This window comes from Lagenorhynchus albirostris, chromosome 2 (genome assembly GCF_949774975.1).
Source record: "Lagenorhynchus albirostris chromosome 2, mLagAlb1.1, whole genome shotgun sequence".
NCBI lineage: Eukaryota > Metazoa > Chordata > Mammalia > Artiodactyla > Delphinidae > Lagenorhynchus > Lagenorhynchus albirostris.
Genome location: NC_083096.1, coordinates 146,443,575 through 146,467,112, shown reverse-complemented (window position 1 = coordinate 146,467,112; position 23,538 = coordinate 146,443,575). Strand labels below are relative to the sequence as shown.

Sequence of the window (23,538 nt, the reverse complement as noted above, 5' to 3'; positions counted from 1 at the left end):
ATTCTACTAGAGAGAGAGATACAGGAGACTTCACCTTATCTGTAATGTTTTACATCTTAAGCTGATGGGGAGGAATATGGGTGTTCATTATGTTACTCTTTATAACTTTTTGTATGTCTGAAATATTTCAAAATAAATGTTTCAATAATAAAAAACAAAAGCTAAATAAATATTTGACTTATAGAGCTAATATCTCATCTATGAACACAAATGAAAGATGCTAAATATAAAATTATGAATCAAATCCAACAAAATATAGTAAAAATAATACATCCTGACTAAAAAGAATCTATCATAGGAATGGAGAAGGTGCAACATCACAAAATGTGTCCCTTCTATAGAACATGGGAGCAATGTTATATAATAATCTCATTAGACTGAGGGAAAAGCATTCAATATAATTCAAAACTCAGAATACTTTAAAAATTAGGGGGAATTCCCTGGTGGTCCAGTGGTTAAGACTCCGCACTCTCACTGCCGAGGGCCCAGGTTGAATCCCTGGGCAGGAACTAAGATCCCATATCCCACAAGCCACAGGTGCAGCCAAAAAAAAAAAAAAAAAAAAAAATAGAAGGGAGCTTTCTTAACTCAATAAATGAAAATCCTACAGCCAATATTATATTAGGTTGAAATATATGAAATTGTCATTTTTTTTAGTCAAAAAATGGCCCATTGTCAGCAATTTCATAAGATTCAATCTAATACTGGTGAAACTTCAGCGGGATAACTTAAAATAAAATGACAAGTATATGTACTATTATTCGCACTATTTAACATTATACTGGGGATTCTAATCAAGGACATAAATAATAAAAAGGGAAAAAGAAGAAAAAACATTGTACAAGAGAAGTCAAAACTGACTTTATTTACAAACATGATTTCCCACATAGAAAATCCAAATACCTTATATGAGATTTCAGCAAGTTGCTGAATACAAAATATGCAACAAAGACATGTACAAAAATGTTCACAGGAGCACAAATTGTAATATCCCAATACTGGAAAAAAAATGAAAATGTCATCAACAATAGAAATGGATACAGAGGAACAGAACAGTTTTCCAACGAAGAAATACAAATGGCCAACAGGCAGATGAAAAGATGCTCAACATCGCTAATCATCAGGGAAATGCAAATCAAAACCACAATTAGATATCACCTCACACAAGTCAGAGTTAACTCTCATGAAAAAGACAAGAGATAACAAGTGTTGGTGAGGATCTGAAGAAAAGGGAACCCTAAGACATTTCTGGTGGGAATGTAAATTGAGCATAGCCACTATGGAAAACAGTATAGAGGTTCCTCGAAAAATTTGAAATAGAATGACCATATGCTCCAGCAATCCCACTTCTGGATATACATCCAAAGGAATTGAAATCAGGATCTCATATCTGCACTCCCATGTTCACAATGGCATTACTCACAACAGCCAAGATATGAAAACAACCTAAGTGTCTGTCAATGAATAATGGATGAATGGATAAAGAGCATGTGATATATATGTACCAATATTATTCAGCCATCAGGAAAAAGGAAATCCTGCCATTCATGACAACTTGGATGGACCCTGAGGGCATTACGTTAAGTGAAACAAGTCAGAGAAAAACAAATTACTGTAAGATATCACTTATATGTGGAATCTACAAAAGATAAACTCAGAGAAACAGAGAGTAGAATGGTGTTTACCAAGGATTCAGGAGGTGGGGGAAATGGGGAGATATTGATGAAAGGGTATAAACTTCCAGTTATAAGATTAACAAGTTTGGGTACCAAATGTACAGCATAGTGACGATAACTAATAACACTGTATTATATACTTGAATGTTGCTAAGAGAGTAGATCGTAATTGTTTTCACCACAAAAAAGAAATGGCAACTATGTGACAGGATGGAGATGGTAGCTAATACTATGGTAGTAATCATTTTGCGATTTATAAACATATCAAATCAACATACTGTACACTTTAAACTTATACAATGCTATCTGTCAATTATATATCAGTAAAGCTGGGGGGGAACAATAGAAAGGATAAAGAATTACTGCTTCACATAACAGCATGGATGAATTCTCACAAAGAAGTTATACGTAAACGTCAAAGGAGGGAGGGAGGGGAGGGAAGAAGGGAGGGAGAAAGAAAGAGGCTGACTTCAAAAGTTCAAAATTTGTTGTGATAGAAGTCAAGATAGTGGTTACCTCTGGGAGGGGAAGGGGGAGCAGGTGGAGTGGCTGGAAGGGATGGAGCACAAGGAAGCAACCTGGGGTGCTGAAAATATTCTAATTATCCATTTGGGTGGTGATTACACACTTTGGATTTGTGCACTTTCTGAATATATGCTATAGTTCTGTAAAAAGTTAACTTAAAGTCTCAGCATTCTTTGTTTACCAGCAACAATAACAACAAAAAATAGAAAATAAAAACAAAAGGCATTACTAAAAAGAGCAAAAACAAAGTGAAAAAATAAGCTTCAACTAGAAGATCTTTGACATTTACATTACATATAACCAACAAAGGTTGGTGGTGTTCAAAATATATTTAACAAGAAAAAAAAACTCTTATGTTCCTAAAGGGCAAAGGATAGAACTGGCTATTCACAGAAAAGGAAACCTCTAGGATTGGAGATTGGAGTTACGCAGCCACATTCTGGAAATGCCTGGAGACACTGAAAGCTAGAAGAACAAGGAAGGGTCTTCCCCAAGAGCCTTCTAAGGGAGCGCTGCCCTGCCAATACCTTTGTTTTAACTTCTGGCCTCCAGTAAATGAGAGAGAATAAATTTCTGTCCTTTAAGACTCCAAGGACAACAAATTGAGGAAATTTGTTATGGAAGCCCTAGGAAATGAAACCAATTCCCTAAGACTTGGTAGTTCCATTTCTAAATCTATTCCCTAGAGCACTGGGTCTCTACAAGATCCAACACCCTCCTTTTACAACTAATATTTTGCAATTTACCCATACACATAACTAAAAAATAAACCAATGCCATAACGGAAAAAATACAGGAATAAAATAAATTATATATTTCTATGTGTAAACGCTCAGGCAGAACTAAGCTAGAAGATACAATATTTGCACATATTCACAGAATCAACGTGAACTGGTCTGTTTCAAAAGCTGAATGATAGGTATCTGCAGCTCAAACACAAGCAGAGTTGCCACTGATGCCATGATTTTCTGAAAGAGTAAACTCTTACCAGAGTTCCGAACAAAACAAAGTACACTCTTTCCTCAATTTACATGGTAATTGCATTAGTGGAAAATTCACTGTATTTAAAGATATTTTTTTCCAAAAAAAAAAAAACAGACTTTGTGTTTAAACATAAAACAGAGTTAGGTTCTTAATCTCTAATAATTATAAACAGGTTTTCATATACAAATTCAATGGGACAGTCAAGTCATGCAGAATACCAGATAATCAACACCAGTAGGATCTCCCCCAACCACTATGGCAAACAAGGTAGCCCACAGATTTCTAGCATGCTCCCTAGGGCACAATATCTGCCCTTGAGAACAACTGACTCATGGACACCAGAAGGTATGTTCAAATATTCTCACTGCAACATTGTTTGTAATATTAAAAAAGAGGAAAACTGGTATTTAAAAGTCCATCAATAGGGGAATAAGAATTAAATCACTGTCATATACAGCATTACATAACAATTAAGGAAATTAACTAGATCTGTAAGAATCAACACTGACAAATTTCAGAAACAGTGAAGTGAAAAAAACAGATCTGCAGAAGGATACCTACAGTATGATACCATTTGTGTAAAGTTTTAAAACAGAACAATAGTACACGTAGTACGTAGGCGTACACAAATATGGAGTAAGCTTACAAAAACCTGAATGAAAAGAATACACTCCAACTTCAGGATATTGATTATGTTACCTCTAGGAAGGGACGGAGGAAAATTGGCTTCAGCAAGAGGTGCAAAGGGGCCCTAACTACATCTGTAACATTTTATTTCTTAAAAACAAAAATTTGCAGGAAACATGTAAAATGAGGATTTATTAAATCAGGGTGGGGGGAGATCACAGTATTTAGGTTTTCTTTTTCTGTAAGTTTGAAGTACTTTAGAGTTAAAGTTTTAAAAAGTCTGTATTCCAGGGAAATTTACCACCAGCTGCAGCATAACTGAGTAAGGAAACCAGAACACGATCACGAATGTTCAGATGAACTGTGATTGAAAAGTACCCAGATCTCTTTGCCTCAATGCTATCAATAATTTGAGTGAGGTAGTGAGGTGAGGTGAGTATAGAGAAGAAAAATGGGAATTATACAATACAGACTAACCCCAAACTGACACAATTCACATAAAGCAAATTGGCTGATTTTATTGCCCAGGCATTGGGCTTTACTCTTATACCTCCAATTTCTTCCTTCTATATACCTAAAAACATCTCATGAAAACGTCACTACTGAATAAGAAGAAGAAGGTAGAGTGAAGAAGCAGCAAATATAGTTTTTCATATCAAAGATATGATGTTTCAAATATTAAAAGTGTAAGTGATGGGAAATATAATTTTTGGCTGCTCTTTAAAAACAAGTTACTTTGGCATATTACATCATTTTCCCAAGATTCCTTGAGAAAAGTCACACTTTCTTCCCAGCAACATATTTTCTCTCAAGTCACGGCTCTGTTGAGCAACAGAAAATATTGCGTTATACACCAAAACCTTTCATGTTTACTATGTTTTTGCTCTCATATTACCACAGTATTAAACATGAGATACCACAAATACAAGACTACAGCAAAAAAATAAACATGGAAAGGGGAGAATGGAATGAAGTGCCCCACTTCAAACAGGCAGGTAGAAATAAAACACTTAATTTCCAGTTTAGAAGAACAAATTAAGTATCACCGTGATGGGGAAAAATTCAGACAATAACACAACATGGGATAATCTGTATCCGAGTCTGGTCTCCAAAAGGTAGCGTGCATAAAAAAACTTTTATAGGAATGAATGTTCATAGTAGTTTTATCCATGACAACCACGACTTGGTAACAACCCAAATAATCAACAATAAAGAGAATGGGTAAACATGTTGTGGTGTATGATAGAACATGATACAAATCACATGATAAAATGCTACCCCACAATATAAAGGAACTACCAATAGGCACAGCACATGAATGAGTCTCAAAAATACGATGAACAGAAGAAGCCCACACAAAATATTACACACTATATAGCTCATTTAATATGATGTTCAAGTACTGGCAAACTAATCTTCCCTGATAGAAATCAGAAGAGGAGTTCCCTCTGCGTGGGGCTTAAAAGGGGGAACAAGGGAATTTACTGTGGCGATGGAAGTGTTCTAAATCTTGATCCAAATAATGGTTGTATGAGTGTATGAATTTATCTAAATCCACGGAGGGGGGAAAACATTGTGGGAAAGAAACAGTAGAACTGCTCTATGTTAAAATGGACTAAAACAACCTAACAACCAAATGCAACATGTAAACTTTGAATGGATCCTGGTTTGAAAAAGTTAACTATACACGCCATTTTTGTTGACAACTAGGAAAACTTGGAAATGGACTAGATACTAAGAAATTATGGATAATTATCTTAGGTGTGATAATAGTATTGTGGTTATTTAGAACAATGTCCTTATTTTTAGAAGATATATGCTGAAGTATTTAGGCAACAATTTACTTTCATATTTTTGGTAAAAAATATTTATTTTTATACATATACAAATATAAAGATATATCAAATTAACGTACATAGGTCATGGAATATATTCATTGTACTATTTTCCCAACTACTCTGTATGTTTGAAAAATGTCAATAAAGAGTTGAAGTTAAAGAAGATGCCCACTTACCTAGAGTGATCTTCAGGATACATTAAGGAAAGAAAACAAGCAAAGTGCAGACTAGCTTATATAATATGCTTCCTATGGTGAAGGAAAGTAAAAAATATATATATGGGAAGGGGGGAGTGTACAGTGTGTGTGTGTGTGTGTGTGTGTGTGTATGTATCTATTTGATTATATTACAAAGGGAAATACTAGAAGAATAAATCAGACACCAATAAAAATGGTTACCTACAGCAGATGAAAATAGACGGAAAACAGGTTTGAAAAGGGCTGGAAATAAGACTTCTCAGAGTGTATCATTTTATACAGTTTTGACTTTTATACCCCATCAATGTAAAGAATTAAATGAAATTGAAAAAAATGAAATTGAAAAGATGTTAAAAATATCTATGCTTACATTAATTCCTCCATTCAATCAAAGTCAAATCAATCAAGCTTGTTTAATGTGTGAGGTTATTAACGGTCTTTTTTGCTCCTTCTGAGCATCAGAGTCATTTAATGGGGTTTTTGCTGGTCAGAAAACTTAGCGTCTTCCTGCAGATCTGCCCCCTAAATAGTTGTGCAAACCTAGAAAAACATTTAGTCAAGCTAAGCCTCAATTTTCTCACCCATAAAAAGAAATTCAATCCAATGAAAGCTACGATTTCTTAGAACTGTAAAATTCTGTGACTCAAATGTCTGTTGAAAAAAATGAAACAGGAACGTTTCCACCTGCATAATTTCTTAAGCCACGATGAACAACAAAGCTCCATTATACAGCCGTTCACTTTCCGCCTGACAACTTATACTGGGGAGAAAGGGTAGTGAAATAACTTCTCTCTCTGACCCCTTCAGGCAGTAGTCAGTTACCACCAAGTGCTTGCTCTAAGCAGGTCTGGATTGACCAAGGAAGGAAAGCAACATCCGGTCCGGTCAGGCAGCTGCTCTCGCAGGCTGCTAAACTGCATTGGTTAGCAGAAGAGGAAGCGGCAGCCAGTAACAAAGTCTAGAGAGGCCGAACTCAGGAGTTTTACTAACTGCCCTGGGCGCAGCGGTTCAGGAAACTTCGTGTATTCTTTTGCCAAATGAATCCTCCTTTACAAAAAGGCTGCCAAGCTTTGGCAGCTGTGGGACGAAAAAAACATCTGAAGCCAAAACTATAGAGTTTCTGACACTGCAGTGAGTAAAATCTCTGCAGCCTTAAAGATAAAGCGACAGTGCCAGAAACTTTCTTCTCCAAGCCTGCCTCACACTCTGCCCTACCCGGCCTTCCTTTCTTTAAGACCTAGCCAAAGACCTAAAACAGTCCTGTGACTTCCCTGGAGGTTTCAGGGACTGTGCTACAGCAGCCTCATTGTAATGTGAGGAAAGACAGCAAGGAAAGCAGAGGATGCTTTGTGGTGGGGGGATGGAGAGCCTTGACCGCAGGGCGTGCAGGAAGGAAGTAGGGAGGGCTAGTCCATGCAGCACCCAGAGGAATGGTGTTGGCTATTTAAGCACACACACGCACACACACACACACACACACGCACACACACACACAGGGTTTGCTGGGAGATAAAGAGATGAGAAATAAAAGGACTTAGAGAAGTGGAAAAAGAAAAAAAGGACTGAAGGAGGAATTTTGTTTCCAAACTGCCTGCAGGTCTAAAATGGAGGTATGGAAAGACTTTTGGGGGGATTTCCTCTAGAAGAGAGAGGCTGGAGATTTCATCTGAAGAGGAGAATGAGAGGGTCCTGTAAAGAATGAGGGGGAAGGAGATCAAAACCCCTTGGAAGGGTCTTGTAAGATTATTCAGAGGGATGGCATTTGCTCATGGCATGGAGAGGTCCAAGGCCCTTCACTTGAGGAAGGGCAGGGGGTTCTCTGCCTCAGCTGGATTTCCACAGCAAGCTGGGGGGACACTATCCTCTTCAGCATGTCTGGAGAGTGACTGGGTGGGGCTGAAGGTCCTCTGGAGCAAGTTTAGAGAATTAGTAGTGTCCCTCTAAAAGCTGGTGCCTTTCTTGGAGTGAAGGGAAGGATAGGGTTCCTTCTCAACATCGGGAGAGTTTGGGGGCTGGAGGGGCCTGAAATGGTTTCCGAGGTATTGGCCCTGGGGTAGATGGCAAGGTGCTGTGTGCAATGCTGACATATTTCGGTTGCGGGGTGTGGGGACTCTACTTTGAGAGGAAAGGCCCCTTCACTAATCAGAAGCTTGTTAATCTGTCTGAAAGAGGAAAAGCACACCCCCCCCCGCCCCGCGAAGGCTGGGGAGAAGTCGAGCCAGTAATACTCTCACTAAAAGAACTGGAGCAGAGAAGAGGAATTTTAAAAGAAGACTCTTCCCCCACCCAATTCACTGGAAAGTTGAGAGGAGAGAGGAGGACTTTCGAAAGTGGTTTGGAAAGGATTTGAAGGAACCCAAACTGGAAGTTGGGAGGAAGCTAGGGGAGCTGAGGTGGAGGGGTTCGGTGGGGGGCGTCAGGCCTCTGTGTGGCTGGAGTGGGAGGGCGTTCGTGATTTTGAGGTTGGGGAAGAGCCAAATGACACGGGATCAAAGCTCCATAGGGATGATTCGGAGGGTGGAGGAGGTTTCGCGGTGACCCGGGGTTCTCGGAAGGGAACGGAGGCGGCGACCCTAGTAAATTCCGGGGGCTGACAACACCCAGGCGGCGGCGATGGGGGCGCGACCTGTACTCACACAGCGGATCTCCAGCGCCAGGGCGCACTGCAGCGCCTTCACCTTCGGCATCCGCGCAGGGTTGGGGCGGCGGGGAGGGACCCCGGCCGCGGACCCGAGGGAGGTGAGGAGACGCGGGGCGGGGACGGGGAGGAGACGAGGTGGCGGCGGCGGTAGCAGCTGTGCCCCCAGGCCGGGGCCCGCGGTCCAGCCAGGGTCCCGCCCGAGCGGCAGCCTTGCGCGGGGCGCGGACTCGTTGTCATGGCAGCCGGGAGGGGCGGGGCCGGAAGAGACGATAGCGGGGACGCGCCGGAGCCGCCGCTCGAGGGCGAGCAGCTGGGGGCGGGACTCAGAGAACGACGGGAGGGGCGGGGGTCGCTCGAGGAGGCGGGGCTTCCGAAGGGGCGGGGCGAGGCGGGGTGGGGCGGGGCAGTTCGTCTGTGACGTCAAGCTATGGGCCCAAAGCCAGAAGAAGAAGAGAATAGCTGTATAATAGGACAGTGCGCAGGTCCGGGTGCTGGACTCAGGAGCCCTGAGTTCCAACGTGGCAGTGGCAACTTGAGCTAGTGGCGTCCCCCCGCGGCCTCAATTCCCAAACTGTAAAGAAGAATAACGATTATTCGTTCTCTTATTTGAATTTCCTTACGGTGTTCAAAGCCAGCATGAGAAAACAGGATCGGAGAAGAGACGTGCTCAATTCAAAGGCAGAACCAGGACTGGACCTCAGGAGCTCTCAAGTAAAAGGTTGCCTCCCTGAGAAGAGGGCCCTCAATCAAATCACCTTCCTCTTCCGAGTCTCCTATTCTGCGATTCTTCGTTAGTGCGTCGCCCCCCTTCCTTCAAGGTTTCCCGTCTAATCACCTGTGTATGCATCTCAGTGTATATTGTTTTAAGTTGAACTGTCAATGAGGGGCCAAAAATAGGTCCAGTTGCAAAGTGGCTGGGCCACAGACCATCGATGATTAAGGAAATCTAAGAGATTGCCCAAGCCAATCGTTTTAAAAATCATTTTTAGTGCGAAATACATTACACATACAGAAGTATATAAAACAATTTCGTCTTAAACAATAATAAGAATAAAGCAAATACCTGTGCAACTAACACCCAGCTTAAGAAATAGAACGTTACGAGCACCAGAGATATGTCGCAACCATTGCATTGCCTTCCTCGCCCGGGAAATAACCACGACCCTGACTTTTGTTACAGTAATTCCCTTGCTTTTCTACATACTTTTGCGATTCATGATTGCATCTCTAAACAAGGTATTGTTTAACTTTTTCCTGTTATTGATGTTATATAAACATAATTAATACTATATGTATTCTTCTGTGACTTGCTTCTCTCACTCTTCTGCTGTAGGATTCTCCCAACTTTGATGTTGTGTAACAGGAAGTTTTTTCCATTGTTAGACAGTGGACTATGTCCAACATAACATATGAATATACATTGATTTATTTATGCTTTTTACTATTGATGGTTACTTGTATTCTTTCCATTTTTAGCTATTGTCAACAATGTTGTTATGGACATGTACATGTCCACTAGTGCATGTATGCTAGAGTAGGAGTGATTGACTGGGTGTTAAGTTTTGCACATGTGGGACTTTAATAGGTAGTGCCACACCATTTTCCAAAGTAGTTCTACCAAGTAATGTCTCTGCGGGGAGTGTGTAAGAGTTCTTATTTTTCCACATCCTCACCAACATTTGGCATTGGTATTGAATGTTGAATTTTTGTGTATTTGGACTTGTGTAGTCTAGGTATCTCATTGTGGTTTTATTTTGCATCTCATTACTTTTGAGGTTGAGCACCTTTTCATGGTTTTATGAGTCTTTCAAATTTCTCTTTATGAACTGCTTAGTAGTTCTCTTACCCATTTTTCTACTGGATTCTCTCCATCCCTCTCCCTCTCTCCTGATGTATATTAGTTCTTCATATATTCTAGATACTAATTCTTTGTCTATTATATGTTGCATATATCTTCCTAGTTTGTGCTTGGTCTTTTAATTTTCCATATAATGTGTCACAAACAGAACATAAATTAAGTCACGGGTTATGAGTATTCTTAGTTTGACCAAATAATTCTAAGTTGCTGTCCTCAATGCCACACCAGTCTACACATCTACAACCAATGCCTGAGTGTAACTATGCCCTCACATTCTTCCCAACCTTGGCATTATCAAGCTTTCTTGTTTCCCCTAGTGTAACAGATGTAAAGTACCATCTCATTGTTGAATTTCTCAGATTACTGATGCATCTGAGCATATCTTTACATGTTTATAAGATTTTTGCTTTCTTTACGATCAATCGTCTGCTCAGATTCTTTGCCCATTTTTCTGCTGGAGTTTTTGTCTTTCTTACAAGAACTCTTCTGTACTCTAGTTATGTATACCTTGTCAGTTTCAGACATGCAAATATCTTCTCCCTTTTTCATCTGTTCATAAACTTTATCCAGGGTATACTTCAGTTAATAGAAATACCTAAATCAATCAATCATTTTTGCCTTACATTTTGTGTTTGTTTCTGACATTTTAAGAAGTCTTCCTTATTCCTAGGTGACAGAAATATGTCCTATATCTTCTTCTATCCACTTCATAGTTTTACTTTTCACATTTTGATGTTTAATCCATCAGGCCTCAATTCTTGTACATGGTGTTAGGAATCCAGGATCCAGGTTTTATTTTGTTTTGTTTTTTCTGCTAGAGAGTAAGCTAGATTTCCCAACAATACCAACAAAACATTCTATACTTCCTCTCATTTATTTGTGGCAGCACCTGTATCATATATTAACTACGTAAAATTCTGTCTTAAAGCTTCCTATTCTGTCCCTGTGTTCTATTTGTCTTTCTTGTAACAATATCACACTGCTTTATTACTGGACTTAATATCCATTAGGCAAGTTTCTCTCTCTCTCTCTCTCTCTCTCTCTCTCTCTCTCTCGCTTTTTCTCTCTCGATTGTTTAGTTATTTGTGATCCTTTATTGCTTCTTTTTATTTTAGAGTAAGTTTATTAAGTTTCTCAAGCAGCCCAACTGGAATTTTTATCGTTATACATTAAATTTATAGAATAATTCAGGGAATTGACATCTTTGTAATATTGCATCATCCCATCCAAGAACATAAAATGTTTCTCTATCACTTTGTCTTCTATGTTCTTTACTAGAGTTTTCAAGTTTTCTGCATAAATGTCCTACTTAATTCCTAGGTGTTTAATTATAGTTTTTTTCTTTCTACTATTGAGAACAGTTTCTCATTTTTCATTATATTTGCTAGTTATTGCAACTGTAGAGAAAATTTTATTTTTATAATTTATCTGTCAAACCTATTAAACTCTTACTGTTCAGAATATTTTCTCTGTTTCATTGTTACTATTGATTTTTTTCTTACAGAGATGATATGCACTGTATTGGGTTTCTATTCCTGCCATAAGAAATTACTACAAACTTGGAGGCTTGAAACAACCCAAATTTATTATTTTACTGTTCTGTAGGTCAGAAGTCTGACACAGGTCTCGCTGGGCTAAAATCAAAGGACCAGCTGGGTTCCCTTCCGGAGGCTGTAGGGGAGAATCTGTTTCCTTTTCAGCTTCCAGATGCCACCAACATCCCTGGGCTCATAATCCCCTTCCTCCATCTTCAAAGCCAACAAAGAAGAGTCAAGTTCTTCTCACAGTGCATCACTCTGACCTACTCTTCTACCTCTCTCCTTCCACTTTTAAGGACTCTTGTGATTACACTGAGCCCACCCAGATAATTGCCTTTTCTCAAGCTCATGTGATTAACAATTCTAATTCCATAACCTTAACTCTCCCTTTGCCATTTTAGATAATACATTCACAGATCCAGGGATTAGGATGGAGGCATCTTTGGGGGATTATTATTCTGCCTACCACAAGCACCAAAAGGAATGATAATTGTATTGCATCAAAACACATCAGATGTGTTAAAAATCCATGAGGTGGTAAAGTTACTCAAAGGGGCAAAAAAGCATGAGTCAGCTTTGGGTGATTTAAGAACCAACTAATTCTGAAATCTGGTAAATAAAAAGAAAGAATCAAGCATTCATACTGAATTTCTCGTTGGAACTATACCTCAGGGTGACCAAGGAGTTGATGAGTTTTCTTTATAGAAAACTCCCAGAGATAAAGGAACAGGAAGAATAAAGAATAAGAATATTCATGGCTATTAAAACCATCAGTGAAAAGCTGATGAGGATTTTTGTCATAGATAGGTCAGTTCGACAACACTTAAACACACTGACCAATCTTAACATCACAAAAAGAGATAATCAGACGTTATGCTCCTTCCGGGATAATGCAATAAAATACCACCTTTCGAGCCAAAAAAATCAAACTTGAATCTGACCAAGCATCCAAATAAGTCACCAATGTACAGGAAATACAATATTTAAAGTAACTAACTGGTGAAACAAAATAGGGATGTAAGCAGCAAAATGAAGACAATATGATTTTTCTTCAACAAATTGCAAAGGAAAAACAAAAATAAAAACAAAAAGGGAGACCCTGTGGACCCTGTGTATTAAAAGAGACTAAAGAGACATAACCTAATATAAAGTATTTATGAGGCAAGAGGGGAAATTTGAATGCTCACTGGATATATGAAGATCTTGAAGAATTTTTGATAATTTTGGGGGGAATGATAAGAGTGCCCAGGGTCTGGTTCTTAAAAAAAAGGAGCCCTTATCTTTTATAAAGTCATACACACTGAAGTATTTATGGATGAAATATGATGTCTGGGATTTGCTTTAAAAACCTCCAGTGGAGGTGGGAGTTGTTAGTGACGGACAGTGGGTGAGGGTATGGATAAAACAAATCAGCCATGTAATTGTTGATGGCAGGTATGTTGGAGTTCATGACACTATTTTTTTCTTTCTTTTTTTTTGTATATTCTTAGTTCTATATTAATTCATACAAAAGAAAGTAGGTGTTGAACAGTGTCAAATGCTTTTTCTACACTGATTATTGAGATAATCATATGGGCTTTCAACTTTAGCCTATGTGTGAAATGAATTACATTGATAGTTTTCTGATATTGAACCTTCCTTGTTGTCTTACACTTTGTTGTTTTGTGAATATGCTTTTGTGTTACGTTAGCTAGTATTTCATTTAGGTTTTTGCATATATGTTCATAAGAAACTTGGACCTATAATTTTCCTTCCTTTGTTGTCTTGTCCTGGTTTGGGAATCTGGATTCTAAAATAAGAGCATATATTAGACTGCATACTCTTGTCCACAGATCTCTGATGTTCTCTTCATTTTTCTTCAATCTTTTTTTTTTCAGATCCTTTAGATTGTACAATTTCTGTTTATCTGTCTTCAAGGTAACTGACTATTCTGCCATCCCTAATCTGATGTTAAGCCCATTCAGTAAAATTTTCATTTCAGTTCATGTGTTATTCAGTTCTAAAATTTCCATTTAGTCTTTTTTTTTTTTTTTACTTTCCACATGTCTGCTGAGATTTCATGCTCACTCATTAGGACCATATTTTCCTTTACTCCCTGAACATATTTTCCTTTAATTCTTTGAACATATTTACAATAACTGCTTTAAAGTTGTAGTATGCTATATCTGACATCTGACATCTATACCAGGTCGAGTTCTGTTTCTATTTGCTGCATGTTTTCAAGACTATGAATCACATTTTCTTGTTTCTTTGTGTGTCTAATGATTTTTTTAATTGAATACTGGATATTTTGAATAACACATTGTAAGACCCTGGATTCTGGGTTATCTATTATCTTTTCTCTGAAGAGTGTTGACTCTTGTTTTAGCTGGCAGTTTAATTACCGGCTGATTGCCTTAAACTGGTGGAGACTTAGCGATGTTGTTACTACAGGTATGTGGAAAGCCCAAGATGTTTCTATAGCCCCTCTAACTTGGTAAGACCCAACTTTCCAAACTCTGTCTCTCCTATGGGTTTTGCCAGGCTTGGTTATAGACTTTGTTAAGGCAGGTCTAGTGTGGGCCTTTCTTCTAAAGTGCAGCCTTTCTGGTGTATCAGCTGGATTCCAGAAGTATTAACAAAGTGTTAAAAAAAGATCTGTCCACAATGGAAGGTTCAGAAATCCAGTGTCCCCTAGCACTGCTTGATCTCAAGTATCTCTCTTCTGCTCCCAACCCTGTAGCAGCTGCTAAGTGGCAAGCCTCAGGTGGTCTCACCTGTGCATGTAAAGCTCATCCCTCAGCCTTGAAGTTTTGGGGAAACCCCTCATCAGTTTCTGTGCTCTCTCTGCACAGCTCCTGTCTTAGTTCAGGCTGCTAGAACAGAACATCATAGATCAGATTGCTTATAAACCACAGAAATTTATTTCTTATGGTTCTCGAGGCCAGAAGTCCAGTCAGAAGTCAAGATCAGCGTACCAGCACAGTTGGGTTCTGGTGAAAGCCCTTTAATGGGCTTCAGATAGCCATTTTCTCGTTGTATCCTCACATGGCAAAGAGGGTGAGAGGGCTCTCTGGGGTCTCTTATAAGAACACTAATCACATTAATGAGGGCTCCATTCTCATGACCTAGTTACCTCTCTCTCAGAGGCCCCAACCACAAATACCATCGCACCGGGGATTAGGATTTCAACATGTGTATTGGGGAGAGGACACAAATATTCAGTCTATAGTGACTAGTTTGAAGGTGTTGCCTCTGTCACAGCCTTCAAGTTTCAGCCTCATACAAAAATTCAGCTGCCAATTTCCAAGCCCCAGGTGTAGAGTTTTTGGTGAAAATTCTAGCAGGTCTGAATAGCAGCATTGTGAATGGCACCACTATAATTAACGATATCGCAGGAAGATGTATAACTGCAGGTAGCAGATAAAACAGAAACAGTACCACTTCTACACTTCCTCTCCTTTTATCCTCTATGAAATTTTATGGGAAGTAAGTCCAATAAAAAATGTAAGCTCTTAATCTTTCCCAGAGATCCTACCTCATTTGATGAATACTTAGTGGGAATAGGTTAGAACTTTTTTTCCTTTTATATAGTCAACTTTGCATTTATGAAGGGAGAATGGTAACTTAGACTCCCTGGCTAAATGGTCAGAAGGTCAGAGACATTCTTAAAGACCTCTGTTATCTTTCATTCATGTTCAGTCTCCGTAAAGGAATTGATGTAGTGGCAACAAAGTCAGTGTCTTCATTAGTTATAAGCCTAATAACAATAAGAATAGCCATAGTAACCATTCAGTGATGGTTCATTATATACAGGCATTGTACAAGGTACTTTATATACTTAATTATATATCCCACACATCTGTACAAGGTATTTGAATCCTCATTTAACAAACGAGGAAGCAAAATCAGAGTAAATCCTTGCCCACACTCACACAGATAGTACCTGACCCAGCAGGAATGTAAACTTTAGTCTGCCCTGTTCCAAAGGTAGCCTTCTTTCTGCTATAAAATGCTAGCTCTCATTATTTATTAGTTTAATATTATCAATAGCAAACATGCCACTTAGTTTAAGATACAATACAACCAGGTAATCATGATGACAACAGTAACTGTTATATTAATAGAATATGTTATATATGTTATTATGATCTTGTGTCTGAATATAAATTTGTGTTTCTGATAGTACATTTCTATCACTTAAGCTGATTCTCAAAATGGTTCTGTGTATTTTAAAGTAGAACTATTTCTAAACCTCTAATGCTGGACTGCCGGCTTATTTATCACTGAGCATGGTATGGAAGGTTTACGAGAAACAAGACTTTTAAAATTTCTGATGGAGTCTGAAATGAAAAGATAAAGCAGGAATCACTCTGTGGTAAGAATTTTCTTATATAAAACAGTATGAATTTTACCCCTTGGAAAAATGTGTTTTGTCTTGATATGCATTATGCAGCTATAATAATACATACCCTAAAGAATACTTTGTTTTATTAAGCTTGTGTCCCTATGTAAGATATGCCAGTTCAGCCAATAATAATTAGATTGCCATTCCTCTGACTGAGTTTTAGAAAGTAATAAGCCAATGAGAAATCACTTCCAATTTCTCCTATAACAGCCTTAGAGAAAATGGCCGCGTAACAGGCCAGCTGACTTTAGAAAAGGAAGAAGTGGGTGTGGAAGGAGACACTGTAAAAGTTCTGAGCCCTAGTTACAAACTGGGTCTGCTGGAATTGGGATTACTTCCAACCTGAGGGGCAGCCTCCTGAGACTCAACTGTACTGGCTCCATTGCAGGAAAGATAAGGACCTGGGTACCCGTATGAGGGTCCCCAAATAGCTAGGAGTACTGCATCGATGGTAAGCCACATCCATCTTAGAGAAGACTTTCTGAACAAGGAAGGGTCCTCTTGTGACGTTGGAGCTAGGTAGCTGCTGGGGGAAGGAGGAGATGCTGATGTAGATATCATTTGGTTTTGTCCACAGCTACCAAGCTTTAACCTTCTGGAGCACTGAGTCCTGGAGGTAAACTGAATAATGGCCTCCCAAAGACATCTACGTACGAATCCCTAGAACCTATGAATGTGGCTTCCTATGGCAAAGGACTTTGTAGATGTGATCAAGTTAATGACATTGAGATGGGGAGATTATGCTGCATTATCCCGGTGGGCCTTATGTAATCATAAGGGAACCAGGAGGAGTCAGAGTCAGAAAGAGGGCAACGTGATAATGGAAGCAGAGGGGGAAAAGGTGATACAGGACCATGAGCTAAGAAATGAGGACAGCCTTTAGGAACTGGAACCAGAGGCAGCAGATCTGTCAACACCTTGATTTTACCAGACTCATTTCAGACTTACGACCTCCAGAACTGTAAGATAATAAATTTGTGTTGTTTTAAGCCACTAAATTTGTGGTAGTTTGTTATAGCAGCAGCAGGAAACTAATGCAGTACTTGATTTGGTCACATTGCAGGTGGATAGGGAATTCCCTGGCAGTCCAGTGGTTAGGACTGGCCATTTTCACTGCTGGGGCCCTGGGTTCAGGGAAAAAAATTGCAGGTGGACTAAAAGTTAAAAAGGCTGACTGTGAATTTCTTAAACGAATCCAGAATTAATTTTGCAACAGAAATTACAAATTTAAAAATCATGACACAAATAGTGACCTCAGGGGACTTTTCAAGTCCTGCTCTCAGGAAACAGATAATGCCTGGGCAGTGTCTGTTGGAGGTGGTTTCCTAGCACACTAGGTGAAAAGCAGCCCCTTCCAGTCCTTCTTAGGCACCTGCAAGTTTCAACAAAATGTAAGTCTAATACCAGTCCCAGAAAATAAATCAGGCCTATTAATTGAGAGTGTAGACAAAAAACATAAGGCCATATTGGCACCAAATGACTGCCCTCCCACCCTGTGCACCCCTGGGCATTCCAGTTTGGATATTCTTTCTCAAGCGGATGTGGCTTCCAAGGCCTCTGGGCATCTTCATTTCCCCTTGTTCTTATAAGAAAGAAGAGTGGAGATGAGTTGGGTCTCTCCCCATTTCCTGAACAAGATATGCAGCCTGACCCCTACACTGAAGACCCCTTTTTATACTGCTCCTCCCTCAGTGTCTACCCATCAGAACAAGCCTGACTTCTCACCTCTTCCTAAAAGTTCTGGGAATTTTTAAAAATAAATAAAGTTGGTTTAACCACCTCTCACTTAGAGAAATAATGGTTGACAATGTGTAAAAATATATATCTGGTCCCACCCTGATTAATTAAATCAACACGCTTGGGAGCAAAGTTTAGGCATCTATATATATATTTTTTTTAATTGTTTTTTTTTTTGCGTTACGCAGGCCTCTCACTGTTGTGGCCTCTCCCATTGCAGAGCACAGGCTCCAGACACACAGGGTCAGCGGCCATGGCTCAGGGGCCCAGCCGCCCCGCGGCATGTGGGATCTTCCCGGACCGAGGCATGAACCCGTGTCCCCTGCATCGGCAGGCGGACTCTCAACCACTGAGCCACCAGGGAAGCCCAGGCATCTATATTTTTAAAATTTCTCCAGGTGATTATAGTCAAGATTGAGAACCACTGATCTAAGCCAATCATGAACACCCTATTCCTGGCCAAATTGTGGTCACCAGTATTATGGGCTGAATTGTATTTCCTAAGATTCATAGGTTGAAGTCTTAACCCCCAGTACCTCAAAATGTGACTGTATTTGGAGAGAGGGTCTTTAAAGAGGTAATTAAGGTTAAATGAGGTTGTTGGGATGAGCCCTGATGCAATGGTGTCCTTCTAAGAAAAGGATTTTAGGACACAGACACACACAGAGGAAAGACCATGTGAAGATACAGAGAAAAGATGGTCATCTACAAGCCAAAGAGAGAGTCTCAGAAGAAACCAATCCTGCTGACACCTTGATCCTGGACTTCTAGCCTCCAGAACTATGAGAAAATAAATTTCTGTTGTCTAAGCCTCTCAGTGGTACTTTGTTATGACAGCCCTAGCAAGCTGCAATCAGTAAAAAAATGGATCTCAAATCCATTGTACATTGTCATTCTAGGAACACTCATTTTCTGAACTCTGAACGTTAGCATGGGCTATACTTCTCTTTTTATCAATCATAATAGCCTTCGTCCTAAGAAAATACCAGATACTCAGGTAAATTGCTTTTACTTGCAAATAACAGAAAACTCAATTATCATTGGCTTACAGAATAAAGATATTTAAGAATTTCAAATAACAAAACGTCTCAAGGTGGTCAGGAGAGGGATGTTGCAGATACTTACCTGGTTTGAAGACTCAGGCCTATCTTTCCCTTTCCCTGTCTTTAGCACATTTTTGTTGATATTGTTGTTGCTGTTTGAATTGTTTTTTGTCTTCATGCTGGCTGTCTTCAGGCTGGTTGTACATAGCCACACCAGGAAAAAGGAGAAAGGGCAGAGCCCATAAACCAGAATGTCATGCCTGTCCCTTTTTACGGGAAAATAAAAGCTTTTCCAGAAGGATCCCAACAGACCTTCGTTTGCTAGGTCACATGGCTTCCTCAAGCTGTACAGGAGGCTAGAGCGGAATAGCTCACAAATGGGAAAAGAATGTTACTGTCAGAGGACCAGTGTCGCAATCCTGACTGGAATCACCTGGGGGAATATTTAAACTATAGATGCCTGGGCTTCAGTCTCAAAGGTTCTGATTATATATACTAATACATATATATATAAGTAAATTAAGTTATACATAATATAAATATTACAAATATATATAATTCTATTTAAATTTTGCATAAATATTGATATAAACATGTAATGTAAATATATAAAATATAATATTAACAAATATACAAATATAATACTCATAAATTTAGTATAAATATAAATATACAAACATAATTTTATATGAATATTAATATAAAAGTATAATATTAATAAATGTATAAATATAAGGTTAATATTTATAACATTTATATAAATATGAAATATAAATATATATATACAATTTGATATAAATTTATATAAATATATATACAATTTCATATAAATTTATATAAATATGTATAATTTTTAACTCTACAGCTGATTCTACTGTGTAGCCAGGTTAAGAACCCCTGGCATAGACCAATTATTGTTCATCCCATGGTACCACCTGGAACAAAATTGGGACTCAAATAGCAAGCAGGCAAGACAGGAAAATAACTGGATAGGAATTAACATCTGTGGCAGACCCAACTAGAAACTATTTGCTCATAAAACAGGGAAGATGCACCTGGATTTGGGCATATTTAGGTACTATAAGACTAAAATGATCAATCAATCTCTTTCTCTGCTCTCTCTCTTCCTCTTTCATCTCCCTTCCTTTTCATCTCTCTTCCCTTCCATCTTCCTCTCTCTCCATCTCTCCCCCTCCCACTCCATTGTTTCTTCCCTTCATCTCCCTCTCCCTCTATCTCTAGTACATCTTCATAGCCAGGTTAGATCATTGTAAGCAGGATTTTAAAAACATATTCCCTAAAGAACTAAAACAGATCATCCAGTCATTGGCTGAATGCTCCCAGTGACAGAAAGCTCCCTGCCTTCCACGGAGGGAAACCCAAGGATTACTTTTATAAGACGGTATGAGTTATGCTCTGCACGAGGGCACCTGCCCGAAGTAGTGAGTGGGCGCTGAGTGCCATTGTGTCAGGCTTCAACCTGCTACAGAAAGAAGCATCTTTCTCTAATTCACATGAAGATGCCACAGAGGTTAGCAGAGGCCCTGGTGTTATGAGGCTACCCTTTCCACTGCTATATGGCTGTGACCTTTATGAAGTTCTCTTACAATGAGGCAAAACCTCCCTCCTCAGCTAGTCCACTCAATAATCCATTTAATAGCTTGGAGCTGCTTAGAACACATTTGCTTCTTCCTCTCCAGTCTCCATGACATCTTTTCTTCTCCAGGTTTCTCAGCCCCTGTTCCTCCTCCTGCTTTAACGTGGCTCAGATTTCCTGCCCATCATCTCCCCTGGCTCTTCTTTGGATACACTGTTGAGTGGTTAGTGGCCCTCTAAGCCGCAGCACCCTGGCCTGACCATTGTAAGAAGGAGAGTCTGCCCACAGATGGGGTGACTTCATCGCTCTTGAAGGGGAGAGAGTGCAGGTGGAAAATCAGAGCCTCATTCACAGAGATCACCTTGCTGCCAGCCGTGAGGGAGGTAGACCTGGGAGGCACAAGAACAAGCAGCAGTTTTAGTGGAAGCCAATCGAGGAAAGGGTTTTGGGGATGGGGTGAGGACCATCAGTGCCCGTGCTGTTAGGAGTTTGGTAAAGTGAGTAAAGAAAGGGCTTCATGGATGTGGAAGTTGGTCATCAGTGACCTTCATTAGATAAGTTTCAGCTAATGGATAAATGCCAAATAAGGCAGTAGAGACAGCTCGTGCAGCAGAATGGAAAGCTTGTAGATGCCAGTTACAGGGGGGATACAGTCCAGAAGGTGGAGGGCAGCAGGTGTGTGTATATGCTTAAGGATGGGTGAGGTTTGAGTGTGGTTATAGGATGAGCAAAGAGAGGCAGCGGAGAGTTGGAGAGAGGCTGAAACTGAGAGCAGGAAGATGATTATTGGAGCTCTGCCTGGAGGACTCAGGAGAGTCTGAGGTCAAGGGCACAGGTGGAGGGACTGGCCCTGAACAGGTGGACTAACACATGTTCCTTAAAGCCTGAGGGAAGGAGAAATAATGTGTACGTAGAAAAGGGGAAGACTTCTTTGAAATGAAGACACAGAAAGGATTACTTTTTTTTTTTTTTTTTTTTTTTTTTGCGGTACGTGGGCCTCTCACTGCCATTGTCCTCTCCCACTGCGGAGCACAGGCTCCGGACGCGCAGGCCCAGCGGCCATGGCTCACGGGCCCAGCCGCTCCACGGCATGCGGGATCCTCCCGGACCGGGGCACGAACCCACGTCCCCTGCATCGGCAGGCGGACTCTCAACCACTGAGCCACCAGGGAAACCCAAGGATTACTTTTATAAGACAAAGAATCTCAGTGCCAATATGTCTCTCAGTCTCTCTCTTCTCCCTTCATCAAATATTTATTGAATCCCTGCCCCCCAGAATTACGGATACAGAGGAAAACAAGACAAAGCCTTTGTCCTTACAGAGCTCCCAATCTGGATAGGGACGGCCCTGCTCGTCACTTGTCGTTCTGCACCAAAGTGACCCAGCCCAGCACTGTGCTTGGGCCACTTTCCTCAGTGCTCACGACATCTTATTTCCTCTAAGTCTCTCTAGATGCTCTTGATTTCCTAATCATTTTGTCAAAGCTGTGCAGGAGAGAACACAGCTCGCTGAGGTGGCCGGATGAGGGAAGAGGAAAAAGTCAGGGATAGACCAAGTGGGGAAGAAATAAAATGTTATTTTAAAGCCGATGGCCTAAGTCCCCTTCTGGAGAGAACTGTGTGTGTTTGGAAAAATAATTTCAAGACATCTCTGCAGGTTTGAAAAGGGAAACCCAGAGGATAGTCTAGCGCAGTGAAGAGGACAGAAGTGCTTTACACAGGAAGTGGGATGAGTTCTGAGGCTTGGGTGTGGGGAGGAGGGGCCTGAGAATGCCTCAGATGTGAGGTGGGGAAGGGAGGGATGGAAGCATCTCGAGAGTAAGGTCTGTGAGCTCCTAAAAATTCATATCTGAATAGAAAAACAAGCAGAGTGCGTTGAGGGTTGGAAGTGAGGTAAAGACCCTGAACTTCCTGGTGACACTCTGTGTAATTGTTGGTTTGTGTATGAGGCTGGTCCAGTGACCTGGGAGACCCTCGAAGTCAAGGGCCAGGTCTTGGCTATTTTACATGCAGTAGTTATTACTGAGTCTGAGTGGTTCAGGGTTTTTTGGACCCTGAAACTTATATAATTTGGAGGTCCCTTTAAGAAAAAGAATACAAAATTTATAATGAAAAGTAAGAAAGTGAATATTTATTCAAAATGAGGGAATAAATCATAGACGTTTTTAAAATTTCAAAATCCAGAAAAATCACATTATTTTTATTAATTGTCTGATATACCTCTAGACTACCTTTCTCCAGTATTTCCTGGATTTTCTCTTTGATCATCTCTCCATATGACAATAATTTTTGTAAAATGATTTTCCTTTCAGAGGACAGAAAGATAATTTGGTCCTTCTTCTAGCATGACTGATCAAACTTGGATTTTTATTTTGCAGAATTCAGAAGCGTTCATTTTAGCTTTGGAACTCCTTATCTGTCACGTTTTGTAGAATTTTCAGACCGTTGCTTTAGAAACCTCTATTGAATTTCTTGTATTAGGTGCTATAAGAATTCAGGGCAACTTGTGCAGTCCTAATCTTCACACTCTCTAAATTGACAGCACTCACTCATCACGTTGTTGCCAATGTCCTTGTTCTTGAGGCCCTGAACCTTTGATGACAACGTTTGGTGAGTCGGTCCCGTGGGCAGTGGCAGTACTCCTGGAAGCCATTCCTACACCGGGGATGGCTAACAATAACTGAACAGTTCACAGGGAGTGGCTGTGAATCATATAAACATAACCCACTAACCCCAACTTCAACTCGACTTCCTAAAACGCCTATGGCTACCTCATTGCCTCCGTATGTGAAGGCAAGTGAGGCGAAGGGGAAATTGGAGTGGAAGAGACAATGGTCTTAGAAGACTGCTGTTAAAACCTTCATGCTACTTACAAAAACGTATCCTCAGG

The 23,538-nt window shown here is 40.0% G+C and overlaps 1 protein-coding gene across 4 annotated transcripts in view; it reads right to left on the bottom strand.

Annotated features, from left to right (window-relative positions):
• The window catches only part of SPATA6 (spermatogenesis associated 6), a 151,274-nt gene extending 142,563 nt beyond the window's left edge, over positions 1-8,711 (bottom strand). For all 4 annotated transcript variants that reach the window (XM_060140114.1, XM_060140116.1, XM_060140115.1 and 1 more), the window contains exon 1: positions 8,484-8,711. In XM_060140114.1, coding sequence (XP_059996097.1) covers positions 8,484-8,534 — 51 coding nt within the window. In that variant the 5' untranslated portion in view covers positions 8,535-8,711. The remainder of the gene's footprint in view (positions 1-8,483) is intronic.
• Between the last annotated feature and the right edge of the window lie 14,827 nt (positions 8,712-23,538).